At 40.8% G+C, this 17,718-nt stretch overlaps 1 protein-coding gene across 1 annotated transcript; it reads right to left on the bottom strand.

Moving 5' to 3' along the window:
- Window positions 1-2,838: 2,838 nt before the first annotated feature.
- LOC141735040 (butyrophilin subfamily 2 member A1-like) lies at window positions 2,839-16,483 on the bottom strand. The gene is given in 12 exon segments (XM_074567466.1): window positions 2,839-2,913; window positions 2,915-3,402; window positions 3,980-4,006; window positions 4,131-4,151; window positions 5,608-5,634; window positions 6,663-6,689; window positions 7,124-7,150; window positions 8,131-8,157; window positions 13,226-13,252; window positions 13,914-14,012; window positions 14,598-14,870; window positions 16,411-16,483. Coding segments are annotated over 12 exon segments (1,191 nt in total).
- Window positions 16,484-17,718: the final 1,235 nt, after the last annotated feature.

The following is a 17,718-nucleotide window of genomic DNA, read 5'->3' as shown; positions in this document are numbered from 1 at the left end:
CTCAGATATCACTTGTCAAGTACTAAGGAGAATATACCTGCCCCAAAAGACATCTAGAATATATTCTTTTGCGATTGTCGTTGTGCATCCTTTCTAGCATTAAATAAGCCTTGTGCTCTTACCTGTTGGAAGCAGTGTCCTGGCTAGTACCTTTAAAACACACAGGAAGGAACAAGGTGACTCGTTATCACTGAAGTAGGAGGAGCAATTCTGCACTACTGGGAAAATGATAAAAAATGCCTTTCACCTGTTGATGAAAACTAAAATCAAAGAGTCTGTATAAGATGATAGGTAAATATAAGAAACTTTTTTTCGGTGTGTACTGGGTGTCTGTGGCCAGGCTTTGGTAGCAGAGGGTCTGCTAGGGTGGCCTCTGTGGTCAAGAGTGAGGGGTTGCTCCCATGTTGGACACAGTTGATTCATGCTGGCTGCAAAATGGAGCTACTCCAGGTGGATGCTGAGGCAATCCATGAATCTGGTGGCACCTCTGAGAAGACGTGTTTATGACGGGGCAAAATGCAGCACAACAGTAAGGAAAAAATGTGAGGGCAACAACCAAGGTCAGACAAGAAGAAAGGAGGAAGTGGGCTACACTTTTTACATAATCAGATGTGTGGTTTTCCCAGCCATGCAGAAGTTTGCCTACATCCTGCCATCACACTGGTAATGACATGGTATGTGGTGGATTAAAACCACTCTGCATTTGCTAAGCTCCGTTCATCGTTTAACTCTGTTCTTCATCTTTCTGTTCTAGGACAACCTTATATACCTGTTGCACCAGAAGGGAACCCATCCATTGGGGACCTGCACCCCATTGGGTAGGCTCCTTGCTGCCCCACTCCAAAGGATGAACACTTTGGGAAATCACGTTGCACTGGGCAAAGTTGGACACCGTAAGATGACCAACTCAGCTGGAGATTTCTACTGGACATACATACGCTTGCACTGAATAAAGCCTAAGTTGAGGACAATTAAAGTGAAGCAACTCTGTAACATTCTGTATTTTTAACAGTATCCCTTCATATATATAATATATATATAAAATATATAAATATATTCATATATATAACTGTAACATTCTGTATTTTTAACAGTATCCCTTCATATATATATATGAATATATATGCATATATATGAATATATATATTCATATATATATATAACAACCCCTTTTTGTCTTCTGAGAAGTTAGTAACTGTTCTGCTCTGTCACTCCTTCCTACTCACACTTCTTTCCTGTTCCAGCATGGGTCCTTTCCATAGGCTATAGTCTTTCAGGATCTCCTCTAGCATAAATCCTCCATGGACCTCAGCTTCTTTAGGAAATATCCACCTGCTCAGGGTTGGGTTTTCTATGGGATGCAGTGTGATGTCTCCAGAGACTGCAGGGAAATACCCACTCCATCGTGGATTCTTACAAAATTTCCATGGGCTGCAGAGGAGTCTCTGCTCTAGAGCCCACAACCCTATTCTCACAGAGGCCACCCCTGCAGCTTCCCCACCTCCAGCTACCAAAACTTTGCCATGTAAACCCAATACCATTTCTAACTGGTTCAGTTTAATTGACTCATAGAATCATAGAATGGTTTGGGTTGGAAGGGATCTTAAAGATCACCTCGGTCCAACCCCCCTGCCATGGGCAGGGATACCTCCCACCAGACCAGGCTGCTCAAACCTGGCCTTGAACACCTCCAGGGATGGGGCAGCCACAGCTTCTTTGGGCAACCTGTGTGAAGGAAGGTGCTGCAGAGACAGTGCATTATGAACTGACAACAAACCCCATTCCCTGTCCCCCTGCATTACCCAGGGGGACAAGGCAGAGAAGTTAGGAGTGAAGTTGAACCCAGGAAGAAGGGTAGGGTGGGGTGAAGGTGTTTTCTAAGATTTGATTTTATTTCTCATTATTCTACTCTGAATTGATTGGCAATAAATTGAATTAATTTCCCCAATTTGAGTCTGTTTTGCCTATGACAGTAATTGCTAAGTGATCTTCCTGTCCTTATCTCAACCTACGAGCCTTTTGTCAAATTTTCCCCCTCTAACCGGTTGAGGAAGGAGAATGATAGAACAGCCTGGTGGGCACCTGGTGGCCAGCCAAGGTCAACCTGCCACACTGCTTACATGCGAGCATGAGTTTTACACTCCAGTTACAGATAGTAGAGAATAAGATGTCATTCACTTGCCAGAAGACAGACGTCTATTACCACTTGAGATGCCATGTCACACTTTCTCCCATCTTCAGCTGCTGCTTCAGGAGGGTCTGAGAAAAATCCCAGAAATCCCATGCTCTGATAGCCCTGTGGGAGCTCCAATTGCATTAGGCTTCCACATTTGGGCAGCTGAATCTAACACTTGACTCCCATTCCTTAAGTCAAATGAACTTAACCAACCGCTTACATATAAGGAATTATTCCTGAGTTTTATGTGATCTGTGGATTTCACCCTTATCGCTTAACATCTCTAAAAGCACATCTCCAAAAAGGCTACTTGCATTTCATAGTTCATAATGTGATTGTTATTAATAGTTTTCTGACTTTGTATAAAATTTGAAATTTCCATTCATACTCTTCCTGGTAAATTGTTCTGATGGGTTTATTAGTTAAAAAAGAATACACAACAACTGCAACAAATACTGAAATAAATCCATGTTTGTTTAGTCCAGGCAGAATGAATTGAAATTGTAACATTTGACAGGTCTGGGTTTTTACAAAATCAGTTCCTTAGTACAAGATGAATCCCTAAGAAGTACTTCATAGACTCTTTCTTGACCATGGTTTTAAAAGCTGATATTACTTTTTTTGTTTGTTTGTTTCCTCTCTGCTTTCCCGTCCTCTGCGATTCACCACATAATTAATTTATCAATCTCCTCCTGGCCCTGTGGAAGGATGTCACGGAGTATTTGTATTTTAAGTGTATACAGGGCGTACTCCCAACCATTTGTCGTCAGAGCCTGGACTGAAGAATGGGTACAGATTCCCAGAAAGCTCAAAAGTGAGAGACTCAAGAAGGCACTTTTCTTCAACATCAAAGAATGACAGCGTGCTAGATTCCCAATCCAGGAAAACACCTACCACGCTGCAGGGCTTGAAATTTCCTTCACCTTTCCCACCAGTTAAGGTGTATTTTCCCTGAGAAAACCGCAGACTGAGTAAATTCCCCTTTGGGAAAGTATTTATTGTGTTGTTCCTCAGTGTGTTTCTAATTTCCTCATCCACGACACCCAGCTCCCACTCTGATTTATCCCCCACCTCCACTTCCCAGTAATGTCTCTTTTCTGAAAACCCTTTAGTAGCTACCACCACTGCTTTGGGCAGGATCTCCTTCTGCGTGGAGGACATGACTCTGTTTTTCTCCTTAATGATGAGGCTGGGATGTTTGCAATTCTCATCCAGAGTGATATTAACTTGAGAAAGGAAGAAAAAAAAATAATTACAAAGCACCAGGTTATTTCTGATTTTCAGGAAAATAAACAATAGTCTCGAAGGAAGTGAATAAAGGAGAGAAATCATAAAATAAGAAAAAAAAATAAAAACACTAAAAAAATCAAAGCAAACAACTAAATACCCCAGGAATATACAGTATGCTTTTGTCAGACAAAAACTCAATAGCAGAAATAATATCCATCAGGACATGCCTCTTCTCTGGCTTCACTGTGCCTTTGTTAATTCATCTTTTCTCTGACTGAGGGGATCCAGGCTCTCTGGTTAGATGCATCTGGCAGATGAATTTTTTGGAATAAAGCACAAAGCTGAATCTCTCAAAGGCACATAACGTGTAAAAGCGTCCTAGTTGGTGCAGAAATGCTTCGCTCCAATTCATGACACTGAGAACTGTGTAGATGGGAGATGGTCTCTTTCAACCCATGGGCTTCAAAATTTCCCCAAATTCTGACAGCCTGTGAGTTTTTCATGACACAAGGGATAGACTCTGGTATGTGCATGAAAGAACATGAGGTTAACGGCAGGTGAGATTTGACTTACCTGCGTTTTTTTGAGCTCTTCTGAAATCTGCAAGAAAAGAAATGAATGATTAATTAAAATTAGAGCAGAATGTTAATAGACCTTATTTTAGTACAGTATGGAGGTGGAGGGGTGTAGATATGACAAAATTACTTTTCATCTTTCAACTCACCCAGCTCATTTTGGACGTTTTCTGAAAAAGACAGAAAGTTGTGTTATACTCATGCATGGTAAGGCTCTTCTACAGGGTGTCTGTGCTAATAAGAGTATTTTCGATACTACTTTACTTAAGTATACTTCAGACTAGGATTTGGGAAAAGATGCTAGCTTAACCTTGGAGGGGTAGAGGTTATCTAAACCCAAGCTAGTCAACTGGACTCTATGTAGAGTCAGGATAAAGAAAATGGAACATCAGAAAGTGTTCCTTCTCTGCTGTTTCAGTAGGTAACTAGTTAGGTGAGCCGAATCACCTGTACGTACATAGAATCACAGAATGGCTGGGGTTTGAAGGGACCTTCAGAGATCAGCTAGCCCAACCCCCCTGACAAAGCACGGTCATCTAGAACAGGTTGGACAGCACAACATCCAGGTGGGTTTTGAATATATCCAGAGAAGGAGACTGCACAACCTCTCTGGGCAGCCTGTTCCGGTGCTCTGGCATCCTCAAACTAAAGAAGCTTTTCTTCATGTTCAGATGGAACTTCCCGTGTTTCAGTTTGTGCCCTTTGCCCCTTGTTCTGTCAGTGGACACCACTGAAAAAAGAGTAGGGCCCCATTCTCTTGACATCCACTCTTTAGATATTGATAAGCATTGATGAAATCCCCTCTCAGCCTTCTCTTCTTTAGGCTAAACACACCCAGGTCTCTCAGCCTTTCCTCATAAGATGCTCAAGTCCCCTGACCACCTATGTAGCCCTCCGCTGCATTCTATCCACTCCTTGTCTTTCTTTCCAGTTCCTTGTCTTTCTTGAACTGGGGAGCCCAGAACTGGACACAGTATGTGACCTCACCAGGGCAGAGCAGAGGGGGAGGATGACCTCCCTCAACCTGCTGGTCACACTCTTTCTCATGCCCCACAGGAGACCGTTGTCCTTCTTGGCCACAGGGGCACATTGCTGCCTCATGGTCAACTTGTTGTCCGCCAGGACTCCCAGGTCCCTCTCTGCAGAGCTGCTTTCCAGCAGGTCAGTCCCTAACCTGTAGTGGTGCAGGGGGTTATTCCCCTCTAGGGGCAGGAATGAATACGTAGAGGACCCATGGCCATGCTTCCAGAACTTGTCAGATGACAAACAGGACCTTGAAATGGCCAACATGTCAAAATGCATATAAATTTTTTTTTTTTTTGTACTTGCTTTCAAAAGTGTCGGTTTGTTCGTAGGAAGGAAAATCTGTTTTCTACTCAACTACAGCAAAAATTAAACCCTTAAAGGTATGAAAAGGTGTTCCCTTGTCATAGAAACAGGCATTCTAGAGTCCACAATTGTGTCAGATAAACACTGTTTTTTAGGGACAACTAAGTCTAACTGTGGAAGAGAACGAAGTGCTGCAATAGCCCTCAAATGGTGGCACACTTCAGTTCCAAAGTGGTATTTCTGATAACAAATAATTTAAATCATTTTAAAGGACCAAAGTTAACTTAATATCCTTACCAATTTTGTCCAACATATCCTGATTTTCTATAAAGAAACAAAATTAAATTAAAAGTTAGGACGACTAAATCATGCAAATTATGGTACACTCACCATGTGTTTTGGAATTCTAATATATAGGTTATTTAGATATACAGGCTTAATATGTTTATTAATCTGTGTATATCTGTTTATGTATATTTATATATATAGGATTAATCTGTTTATAGAATAATAGACATGCATTATATAAATTTTCTCTGGTATTAAATAATGTGCTGCACAAATATTCCTGAACACAAGATATGACAAAATAAATAACGAAAAATACCAGAAACAATTGGGGAGTCATTCAGAGGAAATAGCTCCCAAGGATATTTACAGTTCATAGAACATCATAAGCGAAGGAGAGTGAAACCTCTCTCAGTAACACAACACTGGAGAATGTCTCTTGTACACAAATAAAACCCCATGTTACCATTTTATTGTTCTTAGCTTCACCTGGGGACAGAGCTTGTCACAGTTGCTTTTTGAGAACTCTTTTATTCTCAATGTTCAACAGGAATTACACTGCGATTTTTCCCTTTATATTCTTTTCAATGCTCTAGTCAGATGCTTTAGTAATTATTTTGTTTTGAGATCCAATAAATAAAATGTTCCACTTAAATATTTTCAAGCAGTGGAAAAATAAATTTATATTTTTATATATATATGTATATATATATAAAAATAGCCACATATACTCTTATTTTATATATAAATATACATAAAAATACATGAAAATAGCTATATATACTCTCATTTTATAGAAATATAGATATATTCCTGTAGATAAAAAGAGAGACTGTGTGTACACATACACATAACATAACTTTTCAATTATCTTTTTGTTTGGAATAGTAGAGTAAATCTTTGCAACTGTGAAGTTCTGGGATCATTTTCCAACTCTAATACTCAAAATTGCATAAAACACTGTTATTTTCTTAGAATAGTCACCTGCACAGCATCTTTCAGGGTATGGTTAAAAGAATAGTGTGTAGTACTAAATGCAAAGTAGAAAAAAAGTGTTATTTTACCATTCTGAAATCTGTCCCACTCCTCATCTGAAACACAAAACAACAAACCCAGAAATAGCAGAGAATGTTACATTTTTCAAGAGAAAAAACACACAAAATGCGAGTGAGAATTTCAGTGATATAGAACATTTTAATTTGGGAAACTGAGGCTTGGCATTAAATTCAGAATATAATTTCAAAATAGGTGGGCAATAAATTGTCCTCTGAAGATACCCATCCTGTAGAAGAAGACTAGGTTATTAGCTTAGACTAATAATTAGACATAAAATTCACTGGCTAAAACCAGGTGACATTGAAGATAATAATACTAGATATCATTAATTTAATTGAAAATCCCAGCTTTAAAATAGAAGGGCATTTTCAGTGTGGGTCTTCTTTCATGATAATATAACTTTTTTAAATATAGAGGATTCTTCTAATCAAAGGATACTCAAAACAAAGAAGTCAAAACATGGTCTTACCCAGTTCATCTTTGAGATCCGCTATCTCTGAAAAAGATTATGTTTAAATATTAAAACGCCATTTCTTTTCCTTTTTTTTTAATTTTTTTACACAAATACATTGACATTTCTATCTGTTCCACTGTGTTCTGTATAGCAAGAGCTAAGCTAAACTGAACTGATCCCAGCTTCATAAAAATGATCAGATGCCCCCCAGCTATAAGGCAGCCAGAGTTATTGTCTTCATTATGCTGGTACCTTCCCTTAAGGCGGGAACAAAAGGACAGGCCAAGAAATTAACCTCAGTAGAATGAAGTACTTCAGATGACTGACCTACGGGGGAAAACCCCAATACTTTAATGAAGGTGTGATTGAGTGGCCGCAGCACACCCACCTGCGGACGGTTCTTAGCACTTACGTTGAAACAAAAGTGAGCGGTGTCCAGATAATATTAAACGTAGCTTTATAAAAGCTGTAATTGCTGTTTCTCCATGGTACCATAAGGACTACTAAAAGTTTCAAAAAAGGTTACTGGATTTACTACATCTCTGGCACACCCAGCTCACTTGCTCTTCACAGTAAAAGCAATCTTCTTGTTCTGCTTTTGTACAATGCAGTCCAAACCAGCCTTTATAGAAAGAACAGAAACTATTTTTTATTTTATTTTTCAGACTCTAGAGCTTAATTCTTTTTATCACAGACTGAAATTCAGCATGAACCATGATCCTAAAGAACACATAAACTTATCCAAATTAACCAACAGAACAATTTGCAAGCTCAAATAATGAGCAAAAAAATACCAGCCAGACATCAAACTTCTCCATGAAATTAGTCCTCTTCTTTGCAGTAGGCATCAATTGTCTTTAAATGTTCAATACAAAAGGTAGAGCAATGATTTTTTTTTTATTATTTTATCTTATAACAGCAAAACAGTCACTAATATTTCCTAAGCTCAGCTTTTATCTAGTTCTGAAGGATGAGAGAGATTTATAGATAGAAATCACTGACAAAAAATGTGTTAAACTTACCTTTTTGAAATTCCTTTTGTGCATTTCCTGTGAACACAGAAATATTTTTATATCCTAAAAATAATTCTTCAAGCAGTAAACATTCAGTTTTAAAGACTACACAGAAGTGATTAAGCCATGATTTGTATAGAATCATAGAATCATTTAGGTTGGAAAAGACCCTTAAGATCATTGAGTCCAACTGTTAACCCAACACTGCCAAGTCCACCACTAACCCATGTCCCTCAGCACCATGTCTACACGTCTTTTAAACACCTCCAGGGATGGTGACTCCACCACTTCCCCGGGCAGCCTGTTCCAAAGTTTGATAACCTGCTCTGTGAAGAAATTGTTCCTAATATCCAGCCTAACCCCGCCCTGGTGCAACTCGAGGCTGTTTCCTCTTGTCCTATCGCCTGTTCCCTGGGAGAAGAGATAGAACCCCATCTCACTACACCCTCCTTTCAGGGAGTTGTAGAGACCAAGAAGGTCTCCCCTCAGCCTTCTTTTCTCCAGTCTAAACAACCCCAGCTCCCTCAGCTGCTTCTCATAAGATTTGTTCTCCAGACCCCTTACCAGCTCCATTGCATTTCTCTGGACCCACTCCAGCAGCTCAATGTCTTTCCTGTAGTGAGGGGCCCAAAACTGGACATGGTATTTATGTCACACTCTCACCAGTGCTAAGTACAGGGGGATGATCACTGCCCTAGTCTTGCTGGCCACACTATTTCTCATACAGGCCAGGATGTTATTGGCCTATATATATGTATGTAAATGTACATATACTTGGAGGTGCTGGACTTGGGGGTGCTGGTGGATGAGAAGCTCAACATGAGCAGGCAATGCACGCTTGCAGCCCAGAAAGCCAACCACATCCTGGGCTGTGTCCCCAGCAGCGTGGCCAGCAGGTCGAGGGAGGTGATTCTGCCCCTCTACTCTGCTCTTGTGAGACCCCACCTGGAGTACTGCGTCCAGCTCTGGAGCTTTCAGCACAAGAAGGACATGGACCTGTTGGAAAGGGTCCAGCAGAGGGCCACAAAGATGATCTAAGGGCTGGACCATCTCTGCTATGAGGACAGGCTGAGAGAGTCGAGGTTGTTCAGCCTAGAGAAGAGAAGGCTCCAGGGAGACCTTATAGGCCCTTCCAGTACCTGAAGGAGGCCTACAGGAAAGATGGGGAGGGACTCTGGATCAGGGAGTGAAATGATAGGACATGGGGTAACAGTTTCAAACTGAAAGAGGGGAGATTTACCTTGGATATTAGAAAGAAATTCTTTACTGTGACGGTGGTGAAGCACTGGAAGAGGTTGCCCAGGGAAGTTGTGGATACCCCATCCCCATCCAAGTGTTCAAGGCCAGACTGGATGGGGCTTTGAGTAGACTGGTCTAGAGGGAGGTGTCCCTGCCCAGGGCAGGGGTGTTGGAACTAGGTGATCTTTAAGGTCCCTTCCAACCCTAACCATTCTATTATTCTATGTTATATACTATTGGCCTATATATATATATATATAAAGTTGTGTGTATTTGAATACATATATACATACACATAAATTATGATTTTTTTTTAATACTAGGTAACTAGACTTCAAAAGTAAATTATTTTTTATACACTCAGTTTAAACAAGTGCAGTACAGGCATTGACGGAAAACAAATAAAAACCTTGCTTCCTCAAGTTAAGCCATTTTGTTGCAACATTAGAAACAAAGGTACTGAGATCCATCATAAATCACACTGTGACATCTAGCCTTGTTTTCTCTGCTGTTACAAACTCTCAGCCATTTAGGGATCAGCAGCTAGGATATCTTTTACAGAGTCACCGAAGAGCTGAGGTTGGAAGGGGACCTCTTGAGTTCCATTTAGTCCACTCACCCTGCTCGAGCAGAGTTGGCCTAGGGCTGTGTCCAGTTGGGTTTTGAATGTCTCCAAGGATGGAGACTTTGCAATCTCTCCAGGGCAACCTGTGCCAGCACTACAACATCTTGACAGCAAAAAGACTTTTTTCTGTTCTCTGATAATTTAGTACTTGCTCAGTTTTACTTCAGAAGTCATATTGACTTATCACCTGACAGGTGACGAAAGTCTGAGAAATAGATGAGAAGTGTTTCAGGGATGCCTGGATGTGAATTTTAATAAAAGTCTCCATAGATTTATTCCCACGTATTTTATTTTTTTTTTTATTCCAAAATTTTTTTTGTTTATATGAATTTTTCTGAGTTCAGTTACCAGGCAGCAGGTCACTCCCTCAATTATGGCAAAGGGACATTTTCTTTACTTTAGAGTTACCATCACTATAAAACAGCGATTAGACATATTCTGCTTTTATGCTCTAAGTTAAAAGTCCTTAAAAAAAGAATAAAAATCTCATCCTGAAGACAAAACTGTTTGGAAATTGATGTAAATATTCAGACAAGCAATCAGGTTTTCATTTTAAAAAATGAAAATAACTTCCCAGCCTGTGGCATTTTTCAAGCAGAATATGTTGGATTCTACAGAAGTTTACAAAGGCTACCATTAGCCCAGGAAACTTACTTTTTTTTACCTTTTTTTTTTTTTAATTGTTTCCGTAGTCATTAGAGAGTAAAAAACCTCCTTGTACAGTTCAGAGGAATAAGCTGAGTTCCTCCTCTGACCTTCATCCCTATTTTCTTCATTGCTGGTGGGAGCTGGAAGACGCAAGCTATCTAAAAGAAGCTATATAGTTTTGTCTTTTACCTAAGACTTTTTTTTTTTTAAATAGAACAAAAAATCTAGAAAAATTGTTTTATAAGTACCTCCAGTTTTCTCATGAAACAAAATTTTGTATTGAACATTTTGCACCTACTGAAAGGTGGAGTGGCTCTTGGCAGGGAAAAATTGGTTTGTGGACACGCTGAACACACTGCCACTTCTACACCCTGCCCAATCACATCCATATGGCAGCTTTAACTACACTCCAACATTGTGTTTGGGGTGTTCAAAGAGTCTTTTTATTACATTTTCACATAAGGGCACTAGAAATTGTTCTACTGCTTTAAGGAGCCTGGACAAGACACCTTGCGGACTGTCAAAAAGTCATTTTTCTGGAAATAGCAAAGTTTTAGACAGATCAGTCAGGGGCAAGAAAACCTGTGAAAGCTGTTGCACAAATGGTGACCCATACCAAAAGCTTTTTACCACTTCTTTCAACGTCTGCAGGCAGAAAAGCCCAGGTTAAATGGGATGCAAGAATTCCCTCATTTCTCATCAGGAGCAGGCATTGTCAATTAAAGACAATAAGAAGAGATTCTTTCAGTATATCGATAGAAAAAGGAAGACTAGGGAAAATGTAGGCCCACTGATGAATGAGACGGGTGCCCTAGTGGTGGAAGACACAGAGAAGGCAGAGTTACTGAATGCCTTCTTTTCTTCGGTCTTCATTGATAAAGCCGTCCCTCACGAATCCCATGCCCTGGAGGCAAGGGGGAAGGTCTAGAGAGAGGAAGATTTTCCTTCAGTTGAGGAGGGCCAGGTCAGAGACCACTTGGCCAATCTGGACATTCATAAGTCCATGGGCCCTGACGAGATGCACGAGTGCTGAGAGAGCTGGGAGATGTTATTGCTAGACCACTCTCCATCATCTTTGAAAGGTCATGGGGAACAGGAGAGGTGCCTGAGGACTGGAGGAAGGCAGTCTTCCAAAAAGGCAAGAAGGAGGACCCAGGGAACGACAGACCGGTTAGTCTCACCTCTGTCCCTGGGAAGGTAATGGAGCGACTCATTCTGGATGTCATCTCCAAACACGTTGAGGAACAGGAAGTTATTGGCAGTGGTCAACATGGATTTAGCAAGGGTAAATCATGCTTGACCAATCTGATAGCTTTCTATGATGTTATAACAGGTTGGCTGGATGAGGGGAGAGCCATAGATGTCATCTACCTTGACTTTAGCAAGGCTTTTGACACTGTCTCCCATAACATCCTCATTAGGAAGCTGAGGAAGTATGGGCTAGATGAGCTGACAGTGAGGTGGATTGAGAGCTGGCTGAGTGACAGAACTCAGAGGGTTGTGATCAGCGGCACAGAGTCTAGTTGGAGGCCTGTAACCAGTGGTGTCCCCCAGGGGTCAATACTCGGTCCAATTTTGTTCAGTATATTCATTAATGACCTGGATGATGGGACAGAGTGTATCCTCAGCAAGTTCACTGATGATACCAAACTGGGAGGGATGGATGACACTCCAGAGGGTCATGCTGCCATCCAGTGTTACCTGGACAGGCTGCAGAGCTGGGCAGAGAAGAACCTAATGAGGTTCAACAAAAGCAAGTGCAAGGTCCTCCACCTGGGGAGGAAGAATGCCAAGCACCAGTATAGGTTAGGGGTGGACCTGCTGGGAAGTAGTTCTGAGGAGAAGGATCTGGGGGTCCTAGTAGACAGCAAATTATCCATGAGCCAACAATGTGCCCTTGTTGCCAAAAAGGCCAACGGAATCCGGGGCTGCATAGGGAAGAGCGTGGCCAGTAGGTCGAAGGAGGTCATTCTCCCCCTCTACTCTGCACTGGTGAGGCCACAACTGGAATACTGCGTCCAGTTTTGGGCTCCCCAGTTCCAGAGGGACAGGGAACTGCTGGAGCGGGTCCAGCGAAGGGCAACTAAGATGATTGAGGGACTGGAGCATCTCCCTTATGAGGAAAGGCTGAGAGAGCTGGGACTCTTTAGCCTGGAGAAGAGAAGGCTGAGGGGAGACCTTATTATGGCATACAAGTATCTAAAGGGTGGGTTGAAGGAGGATGGTGCCAGACTCTTTTCAATGGTTCCCAGTGACAGGACGAGGGGCAATGGGCACAAGTTGGAATATAGGAAGTTCCGTTCAAATACACGGAAAAAACTTCTTGGCAGTGGGACAGTCTTTCTGTGTTGGCTGAACGTAAGGTGACTTATTCCCCGAAGACACCCTCACTGGAGCCCACAGGTAGGTAAGGTCAACCAAAGTCCCCATCTTTTGAAGTGTCTGTCAGAAAACAACCTTAGGAATACAACTGTCTAACTCCATGGTTTCTACCACTGGCCAACATTTCTAGTGTTGCATATCTCTTTCAAGATGTTAATGAGGAAATATAGTACTAATATGACTTTTAAATATGGTAATAATATGACTTACTTTCACGAGTAGTTGTCTTACTGTTGCCTGAGAGAGAGAAGAGAGAGGCAGGGAGAAGGAAAATGTTGTATTACTTTCTTCTTGCTTGTAAGTTTTCAAATTATACTTCATATTTCGTGATGGTCATCCTTGTTATGGAAGCAATTTATTTTCAAAATATCTTGATTTGCATATACTTATATCTTTCATTAAAAAAAAACAACAAGAAATCATACAGAACTTAATGAATAAAACTAGTGATGCTGAAAGCAGAAAAATGCAGACTTGGCAACAGATTTCTGTTGTAGAACTGCCTTAGTTAGAAAACAGCTTATAAAGCAACAAAATGACTTACAAATAAATTAAGCCAGTGGGTACATTTAGGTACATGAACATACTTCAGTTATTTGCCAGAATTGTTTATTTCAATAATGAGATTAACTTGCAACAATAATTTCTCTATAGTAATATGTCAATTCATATTGGCAAATGTGATTGTACAGGTTTATACCCTAAGATGTTGGAGTAGTTAAGAGATGCTTAAAAACAAATATACAAAGAAAGCAAACATGCAGTAAAAATCCATGGATGGAGAATCACGAGGGTGATTGTTCATAATCCTGTACCCTCCTCCCCAAATAATTCTGGACATCGTGATGTTGCCTTTGTATGAAGCATTCATCACTTTAACATTAAAAGTGGAACTTACTTCTGAGTTTATAAATTGCCGCGATAACCAGGAATATGCCCAAGAGCAGGATCACGATAAAAGCTGCCAGCCAAGGGGAGGTGGCAGGAAAGAAGACATCTGCAAATTATTTCAGATGATCAGTTATAAATTTCCTTGAATAATCAACTTTATACTTTAATTACATGCCTAATGTGAAAGAAAACTAATTTGGATCTAAATTTCACTCCCAGACACCTGTAGGAACAGTTCACTGGGACTTTTACATCCCTAGACTATTTTACAAAGCACCTTCAGTTATTTGTGTAAACCACTGTGTTAGAATAGAATAAAAGAGAGCAGATTATTACATGTTATAGTAATTGAAACAGAAGTGGAAGGAAATGTGAGAAAAACAGAGAGAGATGGAACGGCATCCTCCATACCTGCAAGTGAGAATAAGCTCCACTCGATAACAGAATTTCATTTTCCCCAGATGGTATTACACCCATGGAAGGTTGTTTTTATTATTAATATTTTGACAATGTTTGGGAGTTGTCCCTGGAAACTAATGGTGGTTCAGTGCAAAGATCAAGATATACCACAGAAGAAAACTTCTGTGAAAACTGATTATTCTATTCCCCTAGAAATTAGTGTTCCTGGGGCAATCTGCCCTGCATGCATCAGCTCACTATTTTTCTTCCCAGGACACAAGCTCATACTCACTCGCAATGACGACTGAAGATTCTGTTGATGTTTTCAGCAGTTTATCGATTATTTTGCAGGACACAGCGTTTCCAGATCCTGGTTTCAGAATGATGGAGCTGCTGGCATTAGCAGTGATGGTGTTGGTGTTGAGAGGAGTCCCAGTGAGACTACCGCCTCTACCATCTGTCCACAACACCTGGACTTCAGAAAACAACCTCTCAGTGAAACATTTGAGTCGAATGCCTTCATCCTCATAACCATCCAAGACAAGCAGCGGATCATGGCCATCACCTACAGAAGAGAAAGACAAATGGGTGAACTCTGCTCAGCAATCACAGTGGTGGAAGGGGGAAGAATCTGTGAGAAGTTTTGGAAGTATAATGCTCTGTAAGTGCTTCCCCCACTGAAATTGCAGCCATTACCCCATGGCAATAGCACATCCTCCCACAGCTCTGATCAGTAGCAGCAGCTGCAAATTTGAGGATGAAGAAAAGCACATAGACGCATTTGAAATACAAGTCATTAAAAGCCATCCCTATTTCAAATGACCAGCATTCAACACATCATGCAAGTCAAAACTACCTTATCACCCCACTTTGTAAAGTTGACAACATTAGGTAATCCAGATATATTCATCTCACAAGACTTTAGCCACCTAGAAGATAAGTATCTCATTGAGGCAATGATCTTGTAGAGAAGCCATGGAGAAAATGCATTCCCTACAGAGTGATTCATTCCCTGGGAAAATGGGAATCTGGCATAAATCAGTTATGTTATGCTCTGGGTGGGCCTGTCTTCTCCTATTGACCGCACACGTACCTTAGATAGATAGCTCTCAGGTGCTCAGTTTTAATGCCTACAGTTGAGCACACTAAATCCCGGAACGTGCATCTATGTTGACATGAAATCCAAAGAAATCATCTAAACCTGGACTTTCTTCAGTGGAGAAGAAAGTCATAGGGTGTGTCGTGGTTTGGCATCAGACGGCAACAAAGAACCATGTGGCCGCTCTCTCAAAGCTGCCTTCCCTTCCCCTCCATGGGGAAGAATCGGAAGAAAAAGGCAAAACTTGTGGGTTGAGACAAAAGCAATACTACATAAACACCCCAAAATAACCATCTGAACAGTGAAGTTATCACATCACAAGCTGATATCGCACAGGGCAGCAAAATGATAATCCCGATCCCTGTCCCAGAGATGATAAACAGCATCGTGGGGAGTACATAAACCATATAGCAGTTTACATAACACAGTCACGACAACAAATCAAGCAAGTGACCAGCGACTAAATAAACGCGCACAACAAATTTGTTTTAACTAGCTCTAGTCAAATTTTGTCTTTATCTCAACCCTTCATGCCCCACATTGGGTGCCAAAGAAGACTGTCGTGGTTTGGCCTCAGACGGCAACAAAGAACCACATGCCGCTCTCTCGAACTGTCCCCCTCCCACCCCGGGAAGAATCGGAAGAAAGAGGCAAAACTTGTGGGTTGAGACAAAGACAGTTTAACAGAACAGCAAAGGGAACAAGAAAACAACAACATGGGTAGAGGAATGTACAAACACGATTATGGTACCACCTCTCACCGACTGGACCTGGGATGCCCCAGCCAGCTGCCAAGCGGCGACTTCATGCCCTCTTCCCCAGCAGCTCCCAGCTGCAGGCTGGGCATGGTTCACATGGGATGGAATACCTGTGTCCCTGCCAGAGCCTGGGGAGGATTAACCCTATCCCTGCCAGAAGCAGGACAGGGGGCATCAGTTCAAAACTATTTGTAGTCTCTAAAATGGATTAAGCAGAGTGAAATTAATCCTTTACAGAGCAAAATTACCTGCAGCGAGATGGTGTGTAGATACCAATACCAAGATGAAGATGACAGCTGTCAGCTGGACCGAGACCCCCATACCTATGTGAAGACAAAAATCTATGTTTAAATGGAAAATAAATGACATGGGGTCCTTCACAGTTGAGTTACGTCATAGCCAGGTTCACTCCAACATCTTGTTGCCACAAGTTCAGCTGCACCCCAGACGAACCTGGGGAGTGATCCAGCAGCCAGAGAAGTCCTACAATTGTTCCTATGGTCTGTATGGAGAAACTCCAACACTAGTTATTGGTTATGAAGTGAGCAATTCCTGAGCTGGCAGACACGCGTCTCAGGAGTAGTGCCAGTAACAGGACCCGAGATGGCTCCTTGGAGTTAAAAGGCAAAGACAATACAAGGTGGAAAAGCCCAGAACAAAAATTCTGCCTTAAAATAAAAAAAAAAAAAAGGATACATTAGTATTTTCTAAATTAAATATTTCACTCTAGAAATACTTTAAAAATTTCTTTCCTCAAATATTTGTAATAAAAGTAGAAAGAAAAGTTTCTAAATTACCCAGGACTTTAAAGCACAAGTTTCCAAGATAACCAAAATAACCAAAGCCATGCTTTTTCTCTTTCTTTATACGTATAGATATAAAACTATATATAAATATAACTATATATAAATATAACTATAATTAGAATCGCAGAATTGTAGGGGTTGGAAGGGACCTTTGGAGAGCTTCCAGTCCAACCCCCTGCCAAAGCAGGGTCACCTAGAGCAGGTTGGAGGGGAACGCATCCAGGTGGGCTTTGAATATCTCCAGAGAAGGAGACTCCACAAATAAGTGCTTATAATAAATATAATATTAATAATAAACATAAATATAAAATTTACCTCATAATAAATATTAATACTCTTAATAAATATAAATGCTCATAATAATATAACTCAAATAGAAATGTTTCACTTTGGCAATAGTAAATATAAACTTTTTAAAAATCACAGTTAAAAAAAAAATAAGAAAGATTTTCCTTTGACTTTGAGACAATAAGCTCTGCACCACATGTCTGGGTAGCTTACCCATAGATTTGCTTCTCTTCTCCCCACCACGTGCACTTTTTTTTTTTTTTTGGCAATGCAAAATGGAACCTTTCATTAGTTAGGGCCCATCCAAACTTCCCAAAGGATTTTCAGAGTTTTTACTGGTCATAATAACTAAGACGACTAAAAATTTCTCAACACATACATTCACAGCAGGAGAAAATATACCATGATCCAGAGGTGGCTGTTTTAATTCACTTCTAGTAAAGGGTGACCAGGAAACTAAAT

This window comes from Larus michahellis, chromosome 28 (assembly GCF_964199755.1).
Source record: "Larus michahellis chromosome 28, bLarMic1.1, whole genome shotgun sequence".
Taxonomy (NCBI): Eukaryota; Metazoa; Chordata; class Aves; order Charadriiformes; family Laridae; genus Larus; species Larus michahellis.
This window is presented reverse-complemented; position numbering and strand designations above follow the sequence as displayed.